At 38.4% G+C, this 21,831-nt stretch overlaps 1 protein-coding gene across 12 annotated transcripts in view; it reads left to right on the top strand.

The window, feature by feature from the left end:
• Positions 1–21,831, top strand: part of ARHGAP21 (Rho GTPase activating protein 21) — a 145,777-nt gene that overhangs the window by 34,000 nt on the left and 89,946 nt on the right. For 11 of the 12 annotated variants that reach the window (XR_008657112.2, XM_063637252.1, XM_063637250.1 and 8 more), the window contains one exon: positions 21,037–21,216. The exons of the other annotated variant lie outside the window; for it this stretch is intronic. Coding sequence is in view for 10 of the 11 variants with exons in the window: in XM_063637252.1 (XP_063493322.1) it covers positions 21,037–21,216 (180 nt within the window). In the remaining variant the exon portion in view is untranslated. The remainder of the gene's footprint in view (positions 1–21,036; positions 21,217–21,831) is intronic. 12 annotated transcript variants of the gene reach the window in all.

Here is a 21,831-nt window from a genome sequence, read left to right as displayed (position 1 = left end):
CATCAACAAAAATCCGAACACCTACACTATTAGTAAAGCAGTGTTACTGCCCTTCTTGTAACAGAGAATTCCATTTTGTCTCTTCAGGCCAATCTGAGTGATTCATGTTTCTTATTTCTAGCTTACACATTTTTAGTAAAATTTATGGTATATTGGATTCTATTTTTTGTGAGTATTGTATGCATTTCATAGTACTTGAAGATTCTCTTTGTAAAATATACATCTTATATATTTATGCTTACTTAAAAATCAACAGTTTGCCCTTGTAAAAGGTTTTAGAGGTTTCTCATTATTCAACCTTCTCTGGTATTATTGGGCTTCTCTGGCATTATTTGGTCATTTCTGTATTTTAGCCAATTAAAACATTTATTCTTTGTAAAAATATTGTCTATTAAAATAATCCATCTTATAATGTTTCCAGAAATACATTATGTTGAAAAGCAGTTGTGTTTATAGGACATAAATCATGAAGTGATTAAAATAATTTATTGCTTTCTAAAAGTCCTTCCTCCAGGGTTTTAAATAGTAAGTTCCACCAATGCCTCTAAAATGTGTCTAAAATACTTTTTGATATTTAATCGTAACTTTTCATGAACAAGATATAAAATAAATACATTCTACCTTTAGAATTTTTTACTTAGTTGGGTTTTTGAAATAAATAAGACACAATTCAGTTTGACCTCAGCGATGTATTTGAAAGAACGTGAGTGAACTGTATGTTATTACCACATTAGAAGTTGGATGACAGCCTCATTGCTCCATGTCTAAGCCCTGTCTTTCCCCAGGGAACTGTGGATGCTATTAGCTCAGCTTCATGCCATTTGCCTTTGCTGGACCCAACAACTCAAAGCTGGACCAACTCTGATGTTTCCACCTAAAGTTAGGGTACATACCAGTGCTCACACTAATCAGAATGTAAGACAGCTTGATCCTCTTACCTTGAAAGGCTTGTTATCTTGTCTCTAAGGGGTCTGCTACCCCAGCTGATGACCTCTCAGTTTCTGTGTATTTTAAGCTTCCTTTCCAGTCCCCAGGGATTTTTCTTTGATTTCTACTACTATATTTTAAGACATTCCTGTTAACCCCAATTTGTAATTTTACATGGGAGCTGTGTTCTGAACACCAATGACACCATGTACTTTTCTAATTTAATCTTAAAGACGCTGGAGACTATATTGTATCTGCCTTTCTATGTCTTATGTGTGTGTGTTTGTGTGTGTATATATATATATATATATATATATATATATATAATTTTTTTTTTTTTTTTTTTTTTTTTTTTTTTTTTTTGAGACGGAGTCTCCCTCTGTCCCCCAGGCTGGAGTGCAGTGGCGCGATCTCGGCTCACTGCAACCGCCACCTCCTGGGTTCAAGTGATTCTTTTGCCTCAGCGTCCTGAGTAGCTGGAACTACAGGCGCATGCTACCACGCCTGCTAATTTTTGTGTTTTTAGTAGAGACAGGGTTTCACCATGTTGATCAGGATGGTCTCGAACTCACCACCTCAGGTGATCCGCCTGTCTTGGCCTCCCAAAGTACTGGGATTACAGGAGTGAGCCACCACGCCCATCCTGCTTTTCTATGTTATTTATGTTATGGGGCACTTAGAATAGCATGTTATATGCCAAGATGTGTAGCCTCACTAGTAATGAAAGAATAAAATTAAAACATTAAGAACCATTTTCATCTTTAACATATTTACAAAGATGAAAAGAATACCCAGTGTTGGCTGGAATATGGATATAGCAATCTCATGCTGTCAGTGGATTTGGTTCCCTGCTTTTCTGGATGGCACTTTAAAATATTGTGTCTAAAACTAAAAACAAACAAAAAGTAAACATTTGAGCCAGCAGCTCCATTCTTACATATATACATACATATACATATAATTATTTTTGAGACAAGAGACCTTGACCCTGATGTCCAGGGTGGAGTGCAGTGGTGTGATCACGGCTCACTGCAGCCTCAACCTTCCGGGCTCAGATGATCCTTCTACCTCAGCCTCCCGGGTTGCTGAGACTACAGGCACGTGCCACCATGCTGGGCTAATTTTTTGTATTTTTTGTAGAGATGGGGCTTTGCCATATTGCCCAGGCTGATCTTGAACTCCTGGGCTCAGGCGATCCGCCCAGCTTGGCCTCCCAAAGTATTGGAATTATAGGTGTGAGCCACCACTTCCAGCCGGTGTATATTTATGTATGAAAAAGTCTGGAAGGATATGTATATGTCTTGAAGTATTGACATAATTTTCTCTAGACGGGGAATGACAGGTAAGTTAAATTATTTCCTTTTTGCTTAGATTTATTTTCTGGTGTATCCTAAGTGAACATACATTATGTTTTCATAAATATAAATTAGAAAAAAAATGATATATTAGCTAATAGCTATTATCTTTAGATTGTTAAAACAATTTGTTAGTGGTGTGGTGTGGTGGAAAAGTTCCAAGATCAGAAGATTGGAAACTTAGGTTCTAGTCCAAGCTGTGTCACTAATTAGCTATGAGACCACCAGTGAGTCTTTCAGGGACTCAGTGTCTGTATTTGTAAAATAAATTGGCTCAACTAGATCTATGATTTTAAAAGTCCCTATCAGACTGTTAGTGTTTCCAAGGAATTAGTAGAGAAGGTTTCTGTACAAACGCCCTTGCCTCTCTCCCCCAGCAGAGCAGCTCTGTATACAGTATTCAATATTTGTATATTTAATTTCTGTTCTAAGCTATCTTTCAGCGAAAGGTCTCAGAGATTTGGAGTGGGAGGAAGGGAAAGAAAAAGGAAACCCCATCTCTGAGATTCAGTAATTATAGGTATATTTGATGCTACTCCCGTTAAGCTTCCGTCTTTCTTCCTATTCATGGGGCATGGGTTCTTTTAGGACGGAGCTTAACTCGTCTGTCAGGATGCCCTTGCTTTCCTGGAAATAGCAGACTATGGCAGTCTACCTTCATTGAGAACTAATGAGTAAATGGATGATTCATGTCTGATATGAGAGTGCCTTCACCCTAGCTGATACATAGAGACTCTATATTTTTACACATGTGAAAAACCATTTCAGCATCTTCTATGAGTTGTTTCCCCATCTAGTCTTGGCCTATTGGAGCAGTACTCTCTTACTGGTCTGTCCTGCCTTAATTTGGGCCCTAATGAATAGTTTGGGTCACCAATATTTGTGTAACATTTGGCAAATCATTTAACCTCTTGGAGTGTCAGTGTTCTGTTCTATAAAATGGTGAATAACCAAATTGAATTTTTTTTTTGAGATGGAGTCTTTCTCTGTCACCCAGGCTGGAGTTCAGTGGCGCCATCTCGGCTCACTTCAACCTCCACCTCCCTTGGTTCAAGGGATTCTCCTGCCCCAGCCTCCTGATTACAGACGGCATGCCACCAATCTCAGCTAATTTTTGTATTTTTAGTAGAGACGGGGTTTCGCCATGTTGGCCAGGCTGGCCTCGAACTTCTGACCTCAGGTTATCCACCCACCTAGGCCTCCCAGAGTGCTGGGATTACAGGCATGAGCTACTGCACCTGGCCACCAAATTGAATTCTATTATCTCTGACTTCTAGCTATAAAATTCTTTGAAATTGTGTAGTCTCTCAAGTGTTGCCAATGAAAATGAGTCCACCATTAACATTGGTTGCTGATATAGTATTACTGATAACTCAGAATTAACTTACATTATAAAAACTTATTTATACATACATTTAATAAGATGAGTCTCGGATAATCATAGTCAAGATAATCATAGCTCTTCAAACAAAATAGTGAAACCCCATGATATGTGTCTGACCGTCTGTACCTTTTTCTTCCGTAGCCTATAGACATGCTTGGTATTGCTTGTATCTGCTCAAAGGGGATTGCATTATTTCATTGGTAGCTAGGATGAACTGAAATTTAAGCTTGACTTTTAATTTGATGATTCCTGTCTACCCAAAGGGAAGGGAAGTAATTGTTTTTAACCATAAAAATGGAATCTGTTCCTTGATTCCGAGTAAACAAGATTTTATTCATATCATAAAGTAAGTAGCTTTTGAAAATATCTCTATTATATTTGGTAAAACTTCTTTACAAGAAAATATGTGTAAAAAATAGACATATCTGTATTTGAGTTTATGTCTGTTTCTCTGGTTTTGTCTAGTTGTTGTGAAATGTGCTATATGCACTCACTGCCTCAAATGAGGAAAATGGAGAAATAGGAAATAAGAACAATTCCCCAACAACATTTTTAAGGTCTTCATTTTCTATTATCCTTGTTCTATGTAAACTTTACTCATTTCATATAAATTTCATTCATTTTTGAGGTCCTACTTTCTGTCAGGTTTTGTATTGGGCACTAGAGTAAGACTTGGGCATCTTATCAGGAAGCTGCTCTGTGATTAAAAAGATAGATGTGTGAACAAGCAATTATAATATGGTCAGTAAGTTCTACAGTAAAGGCACTCTCTACAGTAGAGGGCCTGGGAAACTGCCTTTTTTTTTTTCTTTGAGACAGGGTCTCCGTCACCCAGACCTCATGGGCTCAAGTGATCTCCCACCTCAGCCTCCTGAGTAGCTTGGACTACAGGCATGCACCACCACGCCTGGCTCAATTTTGTATCTTTTGTAGAAATGGGGTTTCACCATGTTGCCCATGTTGGTATCAGGTTGCCCTTGCTCTCCTGGAAGTAGCAGGTGAACTTCTGGGCTCAAACCATTGCCCGCCTCAGTCTCCCAAAGTGCTGGGATTATGGATGTGAGTCACCTCACCTGGCTTAGAAACTGCTTTTAAGCATTAAAGTACACTGATCGGGAAGTTCTGCTGTAAGACACTTTGGTGCTGAGAAAGGAATAGTTTATTCAGTTAGTACACGGGAAACATGTGAAAACAGTCATAACTCATCTGCAGGGATGTGCCGCCCAATATTGCAACTGGATGTGAAAGGTAACAACTGCTTGCGTGCATGTTCATTATAGAAAATCCATGAATCGTTCAGGAAAAAATTTAAACAGCTCCTAATTCCAAAAAGTGTGTATGTGATTAAAATAATTTTGATCATATTGGGGAGTTTTATATCTTATATTTTTGCTTAATATTATATTTTGGGCATTTTCTCATGCCATTGAAAAATGTTCACAGTCATGACTTTAGGAGCTATATCATAATTTACTTACTATTCTTTTTTGTTGTTGTTAGACAACGTAGTTTCCAGTTTGAGTTTATTTATCTTTATTTTTATTTATTTATTTATTTGAGATAGGGTCTCACTCTGTCGCCCAGGCTGGAGTGTGTGGCGCCATCTTGGCTCACTGCAGCCTTGACCTCCCGGGCTCAAGGGATCCACCTGCCTTAGCCTCCCATGTAGCTTGGACCACAGAAGCACGCTACTGTGTCTGGCTGATTTTTAAATTTTTTGTAGAGACAGGGCCTGATCATGTTACACAGCTGGTTTCAACTCCTGGGCTCAAGCAGTCCTCTTGCCTCGGCTTCCCAAAGTGCTGGGATTACAGGCGTGACTCACCATGTCCGGCCTAAGTAGTTTCCAGTTTGAGTTATTATACCTTGGAATGAATAGCTTGTAATATGTCTTTTTGCCCTTATCTCTTATTTCATTATTTACTAGCTTAACAAGTATAAAATTGAAGCTTCTTAGTAGATATTGCCAAGTAGGTTTATAGGAAGATAGTACTTCCAGTGAAGTATATGTGAATTCCCATTTGATTTCATCTTAACACTGTGGTACCATGTTTTTCTTGATTTGTTTTAGCTTAGTATCTTTTCTTCAGTGTCCTCTGCTTATTGAAAATAATGTTAGTGAGTGAGTTAACTAAACTGGAGTGCAGTGGTGCGATCTTGGCTCACTGCAACCTCCACTTCCCAGGTTCAAGCGATTCTCCTGCCTCAGCCTCCTGAGTAGCTAGGATTACTGGCGTCTGCCACCATGCCTGACAAATTTTTGTATTTCTAGTAGAGACAGGGTTTTACCATGTTGGCCAGGCTGGTCTTGAACTCCTGACCTCAAGTGATCCGCCCACCTCAGCTTCTCAAAGTGCTGGGATTACAGGTGTGAGCCACTGCATCAGCCAAGAAGACAATTCTATCAATACAGTATTATATTTAGAAAAGAGGTTTGTTGCACTAAATGATAATCTCATTGTATCTTTATGATTGGTAGATACTCTTTGGGAAGTTAACAGCAAATCAGGAATGTAAATAAAATGGTGATCTTTGATTTTGGTAGACATGCTTAAAAGGTAACTGATTATAAATGCTTAATAGAGCTAGTTAGGCTTTGAGAGTAGGGGCCAAATGCTTGTGCCACTATAAACTGCTAATATCTATATTGATTGGATGCTCTTGTTGTTTTGGACCTATACTAAATGTGATTGACTGCAACTAAACTCTTTTGAATATATATTCAGCAAATTATTTCTTTCTATCATTTGGCTCTCTTTCTGCCTTTAGGAAGTTGCATGTTTACTAAAATATAGGAATGGAAAAAACAAATTTGAATACTTATTATTAGAGTACTGCTACATGGTTTGTTGAGGAAGAAATACATGAATGGCCAAAATTGCATTTTTACACCACAACCCCTCCTCCCCCCAATTTTAAATATATTGATTTTTCCTTCTGTGTTTCTTCACAAAAAAAAAAAAAAGGAAACTAAAGTGTATATAAAGCGGATTTAAATGATTATAGCAGTCCAAATATCAGTCATTATTTGTTAACCCATTCCTAGGCCGGGCGTGGTGACTCACGCCTGTAATCCCAGCACTTTGGGAGGCCGAGGGGGGGGGTGGATCACCTGAGATCAGGAGTTCGAGACCAGCCTGGCGAACGTGGTGAAACCCTGTCTCTACTAAAAATACAAAAATTAGCCAGGCAAGATGGCGGGCACCTGTAATCCGAGCCACTTAGGAGGCTGAGGCAGGAGAATTACTTGAACCCAGGAGGTGGAGGTTACAGTGAGCTGAGATCACGCCACTGCACTCCAGCCTGGGTGAGAGAGTAAGACCCTGTCTCAAAAAACGAAAATTAAAAATAAAACATAAATAAAAAAACCATTCCTAGTTTGCTCAGTTGTTGAACAGTCAAACTGATAAACTCCTGGGAAGTTTTGTTTTTGACAGGAGTTTTTGTTTCAGCAAGATCTAAGTTATTTAAGATTTCATTTAAAAAGAAAATGCTTGAAGTATGCATTTCTCTGAGCCTCATTTTAAAAAATGTAAATACTGTATATGCCTCTCAAAGTTGTAGTAATAGTTAAATGTGGCAGTTGTCAGTTAAATTTTGGGGATCATGTATTATCATTTAATTATGGTTAATGTTTGAAGAGTGTTTTATAGTGTTGTATCTTCAAGTTTTTTTTTTGCTGGTTTTTTTTTTTTTTTTTTCTTTTCAGACAGGGTCTCATTCTGTAACCCAGGCTGGAGTGCAATGGCACGATCTTGGCTCACTGCAACCTCTGCCTCCCTTGTTCAAGTGATTCTTGTACCTCGGCCTCCTGAGTTCCTGGGATTACAGGCGTGCACCACCACGCCCAGCTAATTTTTGTATTTTCAGTAGAGATGGTGTTTCGATATGTTGGCCAAGCTGGTCTCAAATTCCTGACCTGAAGCGATCCACCCACCTTGGCCTCCCAATGTGCTGGGATTACAGGTGTGAGCCACCATGCCTGGCCTAGGCTTTCTGTTCTTTTTTTTAGGAAACAGTTCTGCAGTGTATGTAGCATATGCAAATTACTTTATAAAGTATTTTTATTTTGATTTGTTTTTCTCTAAAACTGAAGCCATAACTGTTCTGAAAAATGAGAAGTAGATGGTTTTTAATTTTCCTGAAAATAACACTGAGGAGTACAATTGAAACTTTGCAGATAAAATATTGTGTGAGATCTGTGCATGTCCAAAGGGAAGGTGGTTTCCTAACCATGTGCCCTTCTAGGTTGAGAGGCTGACAGGGACAGAGTATGGTAGCAGCTGCTTATGGACATAGCCTAGACCAGGTTTCTGAGTTATTCCTTTACAATTTATATTAACAAGCCATCTTCTGGCATTATACTATAAAGACATACTCTAGGCTGAGGTGGGAGGATTGCTTGAGCTTGGGAGGTGGAGGTTGCAGTGAGCCAAGCTCACGCCACTGCACTCCAGCCTGGGCAACAGAGAGAGACTCTGTCTCAAAAAAAAAAAAAAAAAAACAAAAAAAACTTGCCTTTGAAAATAAAGTAAATCAGAGAGAGAAAGACAGAGAAATGTGCTATCCAGGTAAAAATTAAATTAAAAAACCAGAACCCTGAATACAGAAATAAATATAGTGAAAATATCAGAGATTCAAAAATAATCCATACATGAAACCATACAGATACAGCAGAAAGGACTCATGTCAAGTCAGTTTATGAAAGCCAGCTATATGAAAAGTATTATTATAAATGAATGTCCAAGTAAATAATGAAGTTGAACATTGAAAGCTACATTTAAAAAAATTAAGCCCAAATGTTTAATTGGAATTATTATCAACTAAAGTCACTTAGATTGTTCAACTTCATGTTGTGAGAGTATTACAGTCTCATTAGTCATCTTTTTTTTTTTTTTTTTTTTTTTTTGAGATAGAGTTTTCCTCTGTCGCCCAGGCTGGAGTGCAGTGGCATGATCTGCACTCACTGCATGCTCTGCCTCCTGGGTTCATGCCATTCTCCTGCCTCAGCCTCTCAAGTAGCTGGGATTACAGGTGCCCGCCACCACGCCCGGCTAATTTTTTGTATTTTTAGTGGAGACGGGGCTTTCACTGTGTTAGCCAGGATGGTCTCGATCTCCTGACCTCGTGATCCGCCTGCCTCAGCCTCTCAAAGTGCTGGGATTACAGGCAGTCATCATCTTTTATCTCTTAAATGTTCAATACCTGCTGAAAAACAGAATTACTTTTTGGGAAAAAACATCTAGATACATCTAGATATTTATCATCAAAGCATTTCCCATTGTTGACCTTTATTGACAAAAAAAAAAAAAAAAGAAATCTTTAAAATTAGAAGCTCCGTAAACAAGCTGCTTGTGAAGTTATCAAGCATACTTAGCATGTAAAAAATTGTATTCAAGAATCTAATTTCTCAGTTGGAATTTAAACAACCCTTTAGTTCACAACATCAGATTTCCACATATTGAAAAATTTTGCGGAGAAATACCCTGTCAAAGAATCCTAGTATGTGAGGAATAATTTACAATAAGATTGATCTCTGTGGCATTAGGACTATGGATAGAGTAATTTAAAAATAAGCAATATTTAAATGTTGAAAAACGTATTATTCCCTTCCTATTCATGGCATATAGAGAAAAGCAGGAGCTAGCTCCATCACCTACTATTAGCTGTGTATTTTTGACAAATTCATCACAGCTAGCCTGTTTTTCCATCACACTTGTGATATCTGCAAAAATATGCTGAAAGTTTTATGGATATTCAAGATTTTCTTTTTCCCTTCGGACAAAACAATATTTTATATACTGTTTTCCCAAGTATCTCAAAAGTGATATCACAATACATTTTCGAAATAAGCCTTTCTGTATCAGTGACCCCTGTGTTTTTTTTTAGGTAGTTAAATAGTGCATGTACTATGTGCCTGGTACTGTTTTAATCCCTTTACAAACTCATTTAATCTTCTGAACAAGAATATGAAGTGCACTGTCATTATCATCCTCATGTTAAAGACAAGGCACAGTTGTGTTAAGGAACTTGTCCATGAGCCACAACTTAACAAATCAAGAATCCAACTTAACAAATCAAGGACCAGGCAGTCTAGCTCCAGAGTCCATGTCCTTCCCCCCAAGCATGCCATCTTCCAGTGTTACAAAAGAAAAAACGAGCCAGGTGACGGTCATACCATACTAGTTCCAACAGTTTATGTACAAGAATAAAAAGCCATATGGCTGCACACATTCAAATCCTGTCTTGTATTTTCTCGGCTAATGACATCATAAAAAGGTGTTGCGGCACCATGAAACTGGCCCTAAAGTAAGGAATGAAATTGTACTTTAAGTAAGTGGTATTATTAATGTTGATAGTAAAATGGAAAAAAAAAAGACAAAATGCTTTCCAAGAGTCCATAGGAGTTAGGCTTGTAATCTTAGATACATGATGGAATCAATATCAGTATCTTTTAAGAGGAACGCAGTATAAAATGCTTTCTTGGGTCTTATTATGAATGATTCCTGGAATATACTAGGACCCTGTTCTACTTAAAGTGCAAATAATTACAAAAGATAGATTAGGACTTATATATTGTTTATACAGGCACTCTTTTATAATTCTCTTGCATTTACTTTTGTGACAGCCCTATCTCTTTAATCTCTGTTGAACATGTAGACTTTGTACTTTTTATCTGTGAAAACCAGATACAACATATCTATCTAAATAAGTATTTTATTTTTCTTTAAGTATAATTTACTAACTATAAGATCCATCCATTGTAAGCATACATTGCAATGGTTTTTAGCAACTTTATGCAGTTGTGAAACTTTCATTGCAGTCTTTTGGAACATTTCCATTGTTCCAGTTTGGGATGCCGGTTTGCATTCCCTTATGTGAGGTTTTTATCACCTTTATTTGCTTTATGATTAGTGATTTCCCCTTACACTCTCTCTCACCCTCTTTGAGTTTGCTTTGTCTAGTTGTTATATCTAATTTTTATGGAATTAGTTTTTAATCTTTATTTTGGTTTCTTTTAACCTTGAGTTATTATTCAATCAAATGACCTTGTTATGAAGTCCTTTAAGGGAGTCAAATGACAGTTCTTAGTCCACAGGAATTTAACTGCTATTATTCCAGTCACTTCTTGGCTTCTTGCACTCTGATGTTACATGAATTGGCACTCACATTAGGGAAATTAGATGTGTGTAGAGGGATGTTTCTTAGGTGAAGAAACCCGTGACTGCTGGCTCCTTCGCTGTGTGTGCCTATAGCTTGCCCTTGTTATAAGATCTAACAGATCAGTGGCAATGTGGGTGAGTAGAAGGAGTGAAGAGGGCACATATGCATATTTCTTTTCATCTTCTCCTTCTGTGAAGGCCCATAGAAATGTAACCCTCTAGGAGACTAGAGGAGCTTCAATGTTATGTTCTGGGTGGGTGGAATGACTGAGACACCTGAGCTATGTCACATTCAGAAATCTTAATTAGTTTGCAGAGAGCAAGAAAGAAATTGCCTACTCTGCATCCCATCTTCTCTGTTTGTGTAAAGAGCCCAGTAAAACAAGACATAGCAGGCTCAGTTCAGAAATGTGAGGCATGTAACCATGATCCAAGAATTACCTATATAATTTTAAAAAAAAGAAAACTTGGATATATTTGGGAGCTGTGAGGCCAAGTTATAATAATATATTAGAAATAAATTTAATACTGTATAGTTTTTAAAGTGTTCAAATATGAGTCCCACAGGAAAAGGAAAATGTAAAAGATAATAAATTAGATCAAAAAGCTGTTACGGGGAAGAATCTATGTAGATTATGAAATAAAAGAGATGATGAAAAAAATTTAACATAGAGAAAATATTCCAGCATCGAATTCAGGAGACCATTATTTTAATTCTTAACTGCGATGTAAACCAGCTACAATCTTGGATAAATCACTTAGCAAATCTGGACCTCATGTGTAAAGGGTTCACTTATTTAGATTAAATCTTAAAAGACTCTTTTGTGCTCTAAAATTATATAATAGGATGGCAGCTAAGCACGTGAAAAGATATTCATCATCATTTGCCATAAGGGAAGTACAAATTAAGATCGCAATGAGATGCCACTATACACTTGTCACAATGTCTAAAATAAACAATAGTGGCGATACCAAGTCCTGTCAAGGATGTGGAGAAATGGATCACTTATACACTGCTGGTGGGCATGTAAAATGGTACAACCAGTCTGAAAAGCAGTTTGGCAGTTTCTTATAAAAGTAAACATGCAATTATATGCTGTGGTCTGAATGTCCTCCCAAAATTCGTATGTTGACATCCAAACCCTCAAGGTGATGGTTTTAGGAGGGTAGGGCCTTTGGGAGATTATTAGGTTCTGAGGATAGAGCCCCATGAATGGGATTTATGCCCCTATAAAAGAAGCCCCAGGAGACGACTTTGCCCTTCCACCATGTAAGCAAGAATGTGCAGCCTATTTAGGAAGTAGGCCCTCACCAAACACTGAATCTGCCGGTGCCTTGGTCCTGGGCTTCCTGGACCTCTAGAATCATGAGAAATAAATTTCAGTTGTTTATAAGTAACCTAGCCTTATGATACTTTGTTATAGCAGCCCAGATGTACTAAGATGACATATGACCCAACAGTAGCACTCTTGGACATTTATTCCAGGGAAATGTAAATTGTGTTCATACAAAAACTTGCACATAAATGTTCATAGCGTATTTATTCATAGTAACCCAAAACTTGAAACAGCTGAGATGTCTTTTAACAGACAAATGGTTAAACAAAATGTGGTACATCCATTCCATGGAATACAACTCAGCAATGAAAAGGAATGGACTATGGATACATGCAGCAAGCTTGGTGAATCTCCAGAGAACTATTCTAAGTGAAAAAAGCCAATCCCAAACGGTTACTGACTGTATGATTCTATTTGCATAACATTCTTGAAATGACAAAATAATGGAAATATAGAACAGATTAATTTGGGAGGCTAAGGCAGGAAGATAACATCAGCCCAGGAGTTTGAGGCCAGCCTGGGCAACACAGTGAGACCCTGTCTCTAAAAAAAAAAAAACCTCAAAACAAACCAGGCAGCCAGGCATGATGGTGGTGCATGCCTGTAGATCCATAGACCCAGCTACTTGGGAGGCTGAGGTGGGAGGATTGCTTGATCATTGGAGGTTAAGGCTGCAGTGAGCCTGATTACACCACTGCATTCCAGCCTGGGCCACAGAGCAAGACTCTGTCTCAAACAAAACAAAACAACAAAAAAACAGAAACAAACCAAAAGAAAAACAGATTGGTGGTTGTCAAGGGTTAGGGGACATGTAGGAGGTGGAGGGAGAGAGCAGATGTAGGTATAGTTATGAAAGGGCAACAAGAGAGATCCTTGTGGGGATGTGACACTTCTGTATCTTGACTGGTGTGGTGGGTACATACACTTACATAATGTGATAACCCTGCATAGAACTAAACACACAAGGAGTACAGGTAAAACTGGAGAAATATGAATAACATGAGTAGATTGTATCTGTGTCAGTAACCTGGTTGTGATATTGTACTATAGTTTTCTGAGAAGTTACTGTTGAAGGAAATTGCATAAAGATTATATAGGATCTCTCTGTATCTTTCTTTCCCTTTTTCTTTTTCCTTTTTTTTTTTTTCCTTTTTGTGGAGAGTGAGGTCTCACTATGTTGCCCAGGCTGGTCTCGAACTCCTGGGCTCAAGCTGCCCTCCCACCTCTGCCTCCCTAAGTGCTGGGATTACAGGCATGAGCCACCATGCCTGGCTGTGTATTATTTCTTAAAACTACCTGTGAATCTATAGTTGTCTCAAAATGAGAAGCTTAATTTAAAAAAGAACTAAAATTTTAATGACTATTTTATTCATCCGTGTATCTACTCTGTGGAACAAGGTTGGGTAAACAGTAGGTCCTCAGTAAATATTTATTTACTGATTGAATGAAGAAAGAGTATGTCAATGAGTGAGACCGTGATCTGCACATATACAGTGAACTCTCATTTGGATCTCAAAAGAAGGATCCAATCATTACTTACAGCTTTACTAGACTATTTGGGAAACTAAGCCTAGAATACCTCTTACCCTACAAACGCTACCTAATATGCTTGCTTTTGCAGTCGCTTGGGACTTAGCTTGAGTCTCTCACGTTATGCTCCGCTAAATCCTAGAAGTGGGGGATAAACTACAACGGATTTATGATAAGTTACTTTCAAATATACATAGCCTCCATAGATGACTTCAGAGACTTCATTCACACAAATAGCTAAAAATAGGAAAAAGTTAGCAGTTCATCCAAGATCCAGTTTCTTATTTTCTTATTTCTTACCTACACTATTGATTGCTAACCCAGTTTTTTCCAGTGCTCCATTATTTGCTTTGATGCATCTTTCTAGTTGCATTTTACATGCAAGTATGTTAAAGTGTTGTGAGAGATTGTGATTTAAAGAGCTATCAGGAAAAATAGATTTGAAAAGACAATGGAACTTGCAGAGAAAGAATGAAGAGTTAATATTTATTTATTTAGAGTTGGAGTCTCGCCCTGTCGCTTAGGCAGGAGTACAATGGTGTGATCTTGGCTCACTGCGACCTCCGCCTCCTGGGTTCAAACAATTCTCCTGCCTCAGCCACCCGAGTAGCTGAGATTACAGATGCCCACCACCACGCCCAGCTAATTTTTGTATTTTTAGTAGAGATGGAGCTTCACCATGTTGGCCAGGCTGGTCTCTTTGGCCAGGCTGATCTCAAACTCCTGACCTCATAATTTGCCTGCCTCAGCCTCCCAAAGTACTGGGATTACAGGTGTGAGCCACTGTGCCTGGCCCGGAGTTAATATTTATTAAATGTTTATGTACTCTGCTCTTCATATGCATTTCACATTTAATCCACATTCATTCTTTGGGAGAAGTGCTTTTATTCTTATTTTAATGATGAGAAAACTGAGGCTTAGAGACGTTAAATAATTGTCCACTATACTGCAACCAGCAAATGGCAGAGCCAGAGTTAGTGCCCGATTCAGCTGACTCCAAATCTCCAAATCCTAAGTTCTTTTTTTCAAATTATGTTTATAGATTTAGGGAGTACAAGTGCAGTTTTGTTACATGGGTATATTGTGTAGGGGTCTACTCTGGGCTTTTAGCATAACCATCACCTGAATAGCGAACATTGTACAGGCAATTTTCTACCCTCATCCCCTTCCACCCTCCCCTCTTTTGGAGTCTCCAGTATCTATTTTTCCCCTCTGTATGTCCATGTGTACCCATTGTTTAACTCCCACTTATAAGTAAGAATGCGAGCCTATGTTCTGAACCACAATGCTAAACTGAAAATTAAAATTCTGGGTCAGATAAAAAGAGAGAATCACATTCCTATGCCAGTTCTCAGCAGCATGCAGTAATGCAATGCACCTTTGTAACAAAACTGCACATGTACACTCAGAACCTACAATAAAAGTTGGCAAAAGAGATAGAATCAAAATAGAATCTTGTTTTCTTGAAGAATGTTGGGAGATAGGAAACAATGATTAATAGTTATTTTTTCCAATGTTAAATTCTAGAATCATTTTTACTTTTTAGGGTTTTTTTTTTTTCCCCCTGACATGGAGTCTCTCTCCATGTCGCCCAGGCTGGAGTGCAGTGGCGCCATCTCAGCTCACTGCAGCCACCGCCTCCTGGGTTCTAGTGATTCTCCTGCCTCAGCCTCTCAAGTAGCTGGGATTATAGGCACGTGCCATCGCACTCAGCTAATTTTTGTATTTTTAGTAGAGACGGGGTTTCACCATGTTGGCCAGGCTAGTCTCAAACTCCTGACCTCAGGTGATCCGCCTGCCTCAGCCTCCCAAAGTGCTGTGATTACAGGCGTGAGCCACTGAGCCCGATCTACTTTTTATGTTTATATTTGCTATATACAAAAAGATGCGCACATATATATCGTTTTGTATATCATATTGACTTTATATGGTATAATAAAATGAACCCTTAGGAACTCCCCACAGATTTTAACTTATACATTACCCATGCTGTTGGAGTATGTGTGTTTTCCCCAGATCTCAGCCCCATGCTTCCTCATTCACACACTCCTATCCCTCCAGGATAAAACCACTTTCTTGAATTTCATGATATGCATCCTATTGCTGCTTCTTTTGTTTAAATGTCTTTATTGACGTATGTTTGATATATAATCAACTGTACATGTGTAAACTGTACAGTTCAGTAAGTTTATACACAAGTATGCACCAGCAAAAACATCACCACAGTCAAGGTTATTCACCACCCTTCACATTTCCTCATGCCCCTTTGTAATAATCTCCATCCTTACACCCACCCAGAGCAACTGCTAATCTGCTTTCAGTCAGTATAGACCAGTATTTAGAATTTTTCTAGGATTTATGTAAATGGAGCATACACTATGTACTCCTTCTCCTCCTCCTCCTCTTCTTTGATCTGGGTTCTTTAACTCAGCCTAATTAACATATTGCTACATATATCAATAGTTGATTTCATTTTATTGCTAAGTAGCATTCTATTGTTTGGCTGTGTCACAGTTTATTCATTCATCTGTTACTGAAATATTTCAGTTGTTTTCCAGTTTGTGGCTATAACAAAGTTGCTATGCACATTTGTGTACAAGTCTTTATGTTGACATATGCTTTCAATTTCTCTATGAGTAGAATGGCGGTGTCATATGGTAGGTGTATGTTTAACTTAAGAAACTGTCAGACTGTTTTCCAAAGTGTACCATTTACATTCCCACTAGCAGTGTCTGAGAGTTCTAGTTGCTTCACATCCTGACCAACACTCAGTATGGTTAGTTTTTATATAGCACATCTATTATGTATGCAGTGGTATGTCATTATGGTTTTAGTTTGCATTTCCATTATTGAATTTTGAGAATTCTTCATATATTCTAGATACAAGTCCTTTATCAGATACATGATTTGAAAATATATTCTCCCATTCTATGGCTTGCCTTTTCGTTTTCATGAAATTGTATGTGTGTATATATATATACATGTATGTGTGTGTGTGTGTGTGTGTGTGTATATATATATACTTTTCATAAAATATATATATTTTTTGAGACAGGGTTTCATTCTGTAACCCAGACTGGAGTGCAGTAGTGTGATCACAGCTCACTGTAGCTTCAGCCTCCTGGGCTCAGGTGATTCTCATGCCTTAGCCTCCTGAGTAGCTGGGACTACAGGCATGCACCACCACACCTGGCTAATTTGTTTGTTTGTTTTGAGACAGAGTCTGGCTCTGTTGCTCAGGCTGGAGTGCAGTGGCATGATCTCGGCTTGCCGCAACCTCGGCCTCCCTGGTTCAAGCGATTCTCCTGCCTCAGCCTCCCGAGTAGCTGGGATTACAGGTGCATGCCACCCCACTTGGCTAATTTTTGTATTTTTGATAGAGACGGGGTTTCATCATGTTGGCCAGACTGGTCTTGAACTCCTGACCTCAGGTGATCCACTCACTTTAGCCTCCCAAAGTGCTGGGATTACAGGCGTGAGCCACTGTGCCCAGCTACCTGGCTAATTTTTAAATTTTGGGTAGAGACAGGGTCTTCCTGTGTTGCCCAGGCAGGTCTCAAACTCCTGGCTGAGATCCTCCTGCCTCAGCCTCCCAAAGTGCTGGGATTACAGGTGTGAGCCACCATGACTGGCCAAGAAGTGTCTTTCAAAGAGCAGAGGGTCTTAATTTTGATGAAGTTTCATTTGTCTTTTTTTTAAAAATTCATTGTATGTTCTTCCAATGAATATTTTTTGTTGTTGCTGTTAATGGATTGTGTTCCTCGGGGTTATATCTAAGAAATCTTAACCTAAGTTCATAAAGATTTTCCCCTATTTTCTTCCAGAAGTTTCATAGTTTTAAGTGTTACATTTAGGTTTATGATCATTTATTTTATTTGACTTTTTTGAGACAGAGTTTCACTCTGCACCCAGGCTGGAGTGCAGTGGTGTAATCTCGGCTCACTGCAACCTCCACCTTCTGAGTTCAAGCAATTCTTCTGCCTTAGCCTCTCAAGTGATGGGGATTATAGTTGTGTGCCACCACACCCAGCTAATTTTTGTATTTTTAGTAGAGATGAGGTTTCACCATGTTGGCCAGGCTGGTCTCGAACTCCTGGCCTCAAGTGATCCACCTGCCTCTGCCTCCCAAAGTGCTGGGATTACAGGCGTGAGCCACTGCGGCCAGTCTAGGTGTGTGATCATTTGAGTTAATTTTTGTTTGTGATATGAGTTACAGATCAAGGTTCTTTTCTTGCACACAGCCTCCACACAGTTGTTCCAGGGCGATTTGTGTTTACAAGTATTTGTATTATACTTGTACAGTATTGACATGGGTTCATGTTTCTTTTGGATAAGTACCTAGGAGTAGAATGGGAGCATCGTGTGGTTGTGGGTCTACAGCAGGACTCCATATTCTGTTCTGTGAATCTGTGTGTCTTGATTCCAATACTGTACTGTGTTGATTACTATAGCTTTGTAAGTCTTGAAGATTTGTAGTCTGAGTGTTCCAACTTTGTTCTTATTTGAAGTTGTTTTGGCTATTTTAGGTTCTTTGCATTATAAAGTGGATTTTAGAGATATTGTAGCAGCTTCCACACAAAAATCTGCTGAGATTTTGATTGGAATTGCAATGGATTTACAGATGAATTTGGGGAGAGTTAACATTGTAACAGTACTGAGTCTTCTAAATCATGAACATGGTATATCTCTCTATTTATTCTTTAATATCTCTTAATGTTTTGGAGCTTCAGTTTGTAGATCTTACAAATCTTTTGTCAGATTTATCCCTAAATATTTCATATTTTTAATGTAATTATAAATGGTATTTTAAAAAGTTTTAAATTTCCAGTTGCTTATTGCTAGTATATGGAAATGCTGTTTTTTTTTTTTTTTTGGTATACTGTATTATTACTTTCATTAACATTCCATTTACTAGAACTCAATCATATGGCCACCCCTGCTGCAAGTTTGGCTGGGCAATGTTACCACCTAGTTATCTTTTCACCTTTATATGAGGCAAATTATTGTGGCAGAGTGGGTAGACTCACTGGTGGAAGATAATAAAAAATGTAATAAAAGCAAAACTATTCAAGTATTTGCAATTCAATAAAGGTGACCTTTTCAAAATGCTGGGATTAACTTGGAGTCGTAATTTAAAACAAAATCTTAGGAGCTATGCAGACATGTTAAGTTTAAGATACATGTCAGGTTGGAGAGAGGCTTGGGCTAGAAATACAAATTTGGGAGTCATTTGCATATTAGATGGTGTTTAATATAGGGAATGGAATGAAATCACCAAAAGACAGAGTATAGCTAGAGAAGTCCATAGACTGAGCCCTGGGTACCTCCAGGTTCAGGAACTTAGCAGATGAAAACAAAGGAGCCTGAGACAAAGTCACCCGTGAGTTGGAAGAAAAATCAGTGTGAGAAGTCAAGTGGAGAAAATTCTTCAAGAAGGAGGAAGTGACCCTTGTGCCAATAAGGTGCACATAAGATGAGAACTGAGAACTGATCATTCAGTTTAAAATGTGGAAGTCATGGGGGACCCTGACGAGCAGTTTCTGGGAGTCAGGCAGATAAAAGCCTGATTTAAAGGGATTTCAGAGAAATGGAAGGAAAAGAATTGGAAACAGCAAGTACAGATAACTTTTAAGGAGTTTTGTGCCAAAGAGAAGCACACAAACAAGGTGGTAGCTGGAGAGGGTTGTGTGTGATCAAGAGAGGATTTTGGACAAGTACAGTGGCTCACACCTATAATCCCACCACTTTGGGAGGCTGAGGCAGGAGGATCACTTGAGCATAGGAGCTCAAGACCAGCCTGAGCAACGTAGTGAGACCTTGTCTCTACAAAAAAAAAAAAAAAAAAAAATTAGCTTGATGACATTCACCTGTAGTCCCATCTACCTGGGAGGGTGAGGTGGGAGTATCCTGAGCCCCTGTGATCCAGTCTGCAATGAACTACGATCATGGCACTGCACTCCAGCGCAGGCCACAGAGCAGACCCTGTCTCAAAAAAAAAAAAAAAAAAAAAGAAAGATTTTTTTAAGATTAAAGAAATTACAAAATATGTGTATGCAGATAGGAATGCTATATATAGTAAAGAGAGAATAAGTTATGCAAAAGAGAGAGGGGAGAATTGTTGGACCTGTATCTTTGAATAGTAAGAGGGGAGGAATCTAGTCTCAACTGCTGGGGCCTTGCGAGAATGGACAGCTCATCCATCATAGCAGAAGGGAAGGCAGGGGAACATGGGCACGGTTGCAGGTTGATGGGGTGATCATGGCAGGCGATTCAGTTCTCATTTTACTGCTTCTGTTTTCTGAGTGTAATAGAAAGCAGGACCATCTGCTGCAGGTGAGTGTGGGGAAAAGGGATGAAATAGTCATCTAGGATAAATGACCAGAGAGAAATGTGTTACTATTGACTGACAACACTAAAGGCTCTCTTGAGGCTGGTAGTCATGAACTTAGAGTGAAATAGCTTAGTTTTTGTTTTCCTCTACCCATATTTACCTGCATAAGTGCAGGCCCAGAGTAGGCAGTGTTGATTTATCCAGGGTTAGGTTTTGTCAGGCAACTTTGAGGAAGTGGGAGAGGGTAAAGGAGTGAATTGAAGCTGGTGTAAGAGGAAAGTGAGAACATGGGGTGATGAGGGTCAGGGAAAGGGTGGTAGAGTCAGCTTCAGATTGAAGAATTGTAAGGGTTGGGGGATAAGAGGGAATGAACTAAATAGTGAACTAATAATAGATGGTGGTTCTAGGTGGGATTCTTGATTTGGGCTTGTAAGGGGGTGTCAGTCATGACCAAGTGAAAGCTGAGAGTGGAGGAGAGGAGGTCAGAGAACAAGAAGGCCAGGGTATCAGAAGGGTTATCTATGTGGATATTGAATTCGTGCTCAGAATCTGAAGACCTTTTCTATTATTTTCTAATGTCCTTTGTTGCTGTTGGACTATCTGATAAGGTTTAGGTTTCTTTCTTGGTCAGGGTTTTATATCTCTTCTTTCATGCTTTCTGTTTCTTAATCCATAGTGCTCTTTAAAATTTCTTTGGTATTATCTTTCATTCCTTCTATTGCATTTCTAATTTTAGCAATTATATTTCTATTTTCTGAGAGTTCTTTCTTCTGACTAATTATTTATGGCATTATTTTCTAGAAAAAAATTCTAGGTTTTGATAATTGCATGCTTTGTTATGATAATATAATAAATTTTAGTTTTTGATAATTGCATGCTTTGTGTAATTTATGCATCAGAAAATAGTTCATATCGGCGCTCAGGTATTAACATTTTTACATAGAATTTTTTTTAGGTGAGGAAGTATATTGTGTTATGTAGTTAACTTTTAAATATCTTTTCACTTTAGGTCTCAAAAAATAAAGATGGAAAAGAACAAAGTGAAACTGTATCACTGTCCGAAGATGAAACATTCTCCTGGCCAGGTCCCAAAACAGTTACGTTGAAAAGAACATCTCAAGGCTTTGGTTTTACATTAAGACATTTTATTGTTTATCCCCCAGAGTCTGCAATTCAATTTTCATATAAGGTAAGAGAAATAGTTACAGCAACTTGAAAAAAAACCACAAGGCCATTCTTATCCCCTTCTAGTCTTCCTCTTACCCTTCCCTCTGGCCTTTTTTTCTGTCTTAAAAGAATCAAGCATTACATTTGAATTTTTATTATATTATTTTTCTCCTTTTAGGTATTTTCCCACCTTCAAGAACAAAACAAACTTTAGTCTTCTCTGAAAGATCATAGTGATTCTAAACTCCAAATCTATATTTTTTAAGGACTTCTAATTCCAGACTTCATTCTGCTTTTCCTAATGTGTAACTGTTTATTATCTAGAAAGGTAGTGAGTTTTCTGGGCAGACTATGCAGAGGAAATGGTTCACTAAAATATTCTAGCAGTTATAGAAAATTAGTAGAATTAGAACAATACTTAACTTTCAGATATGTAATATGATGGCATGTTAGAATTTAAAAACACAGCTTCTCATCAGAATGAATTACATTGGCAGGCTTCAGTGGACAGTAACACAGCCTGAAAAGGACAGCCTGAAAAGGACAGCCTGAGATAATTATAAGTGCAGTTGACACACTGAGTACTTGCTCTGTGTTCCTTACCATTCGTTATGAGCGTTATCTTACTTTATCCATG

This window comes from Symphalangus syndactylus, chromosome 4 (genome assembly GCF_028878055.3).
Source record: "Symphalangus syndactylus isolate Jambi chromosome 4, NHGRI_mSymSyn1-v2.1_pri, whole genome shotgun sequence".
Classification (NCBI taxonomy): Eukaryota; Metazoa; Chordata; class Mammalia; order Primates; family Hylobatidae; genus Symphalangus; species Symphalangus syndactylus.
Note: the sequence above shows the minus strand (reverse complement) of the source record. Positions and strands in the feature narration are given on the sequence as shown.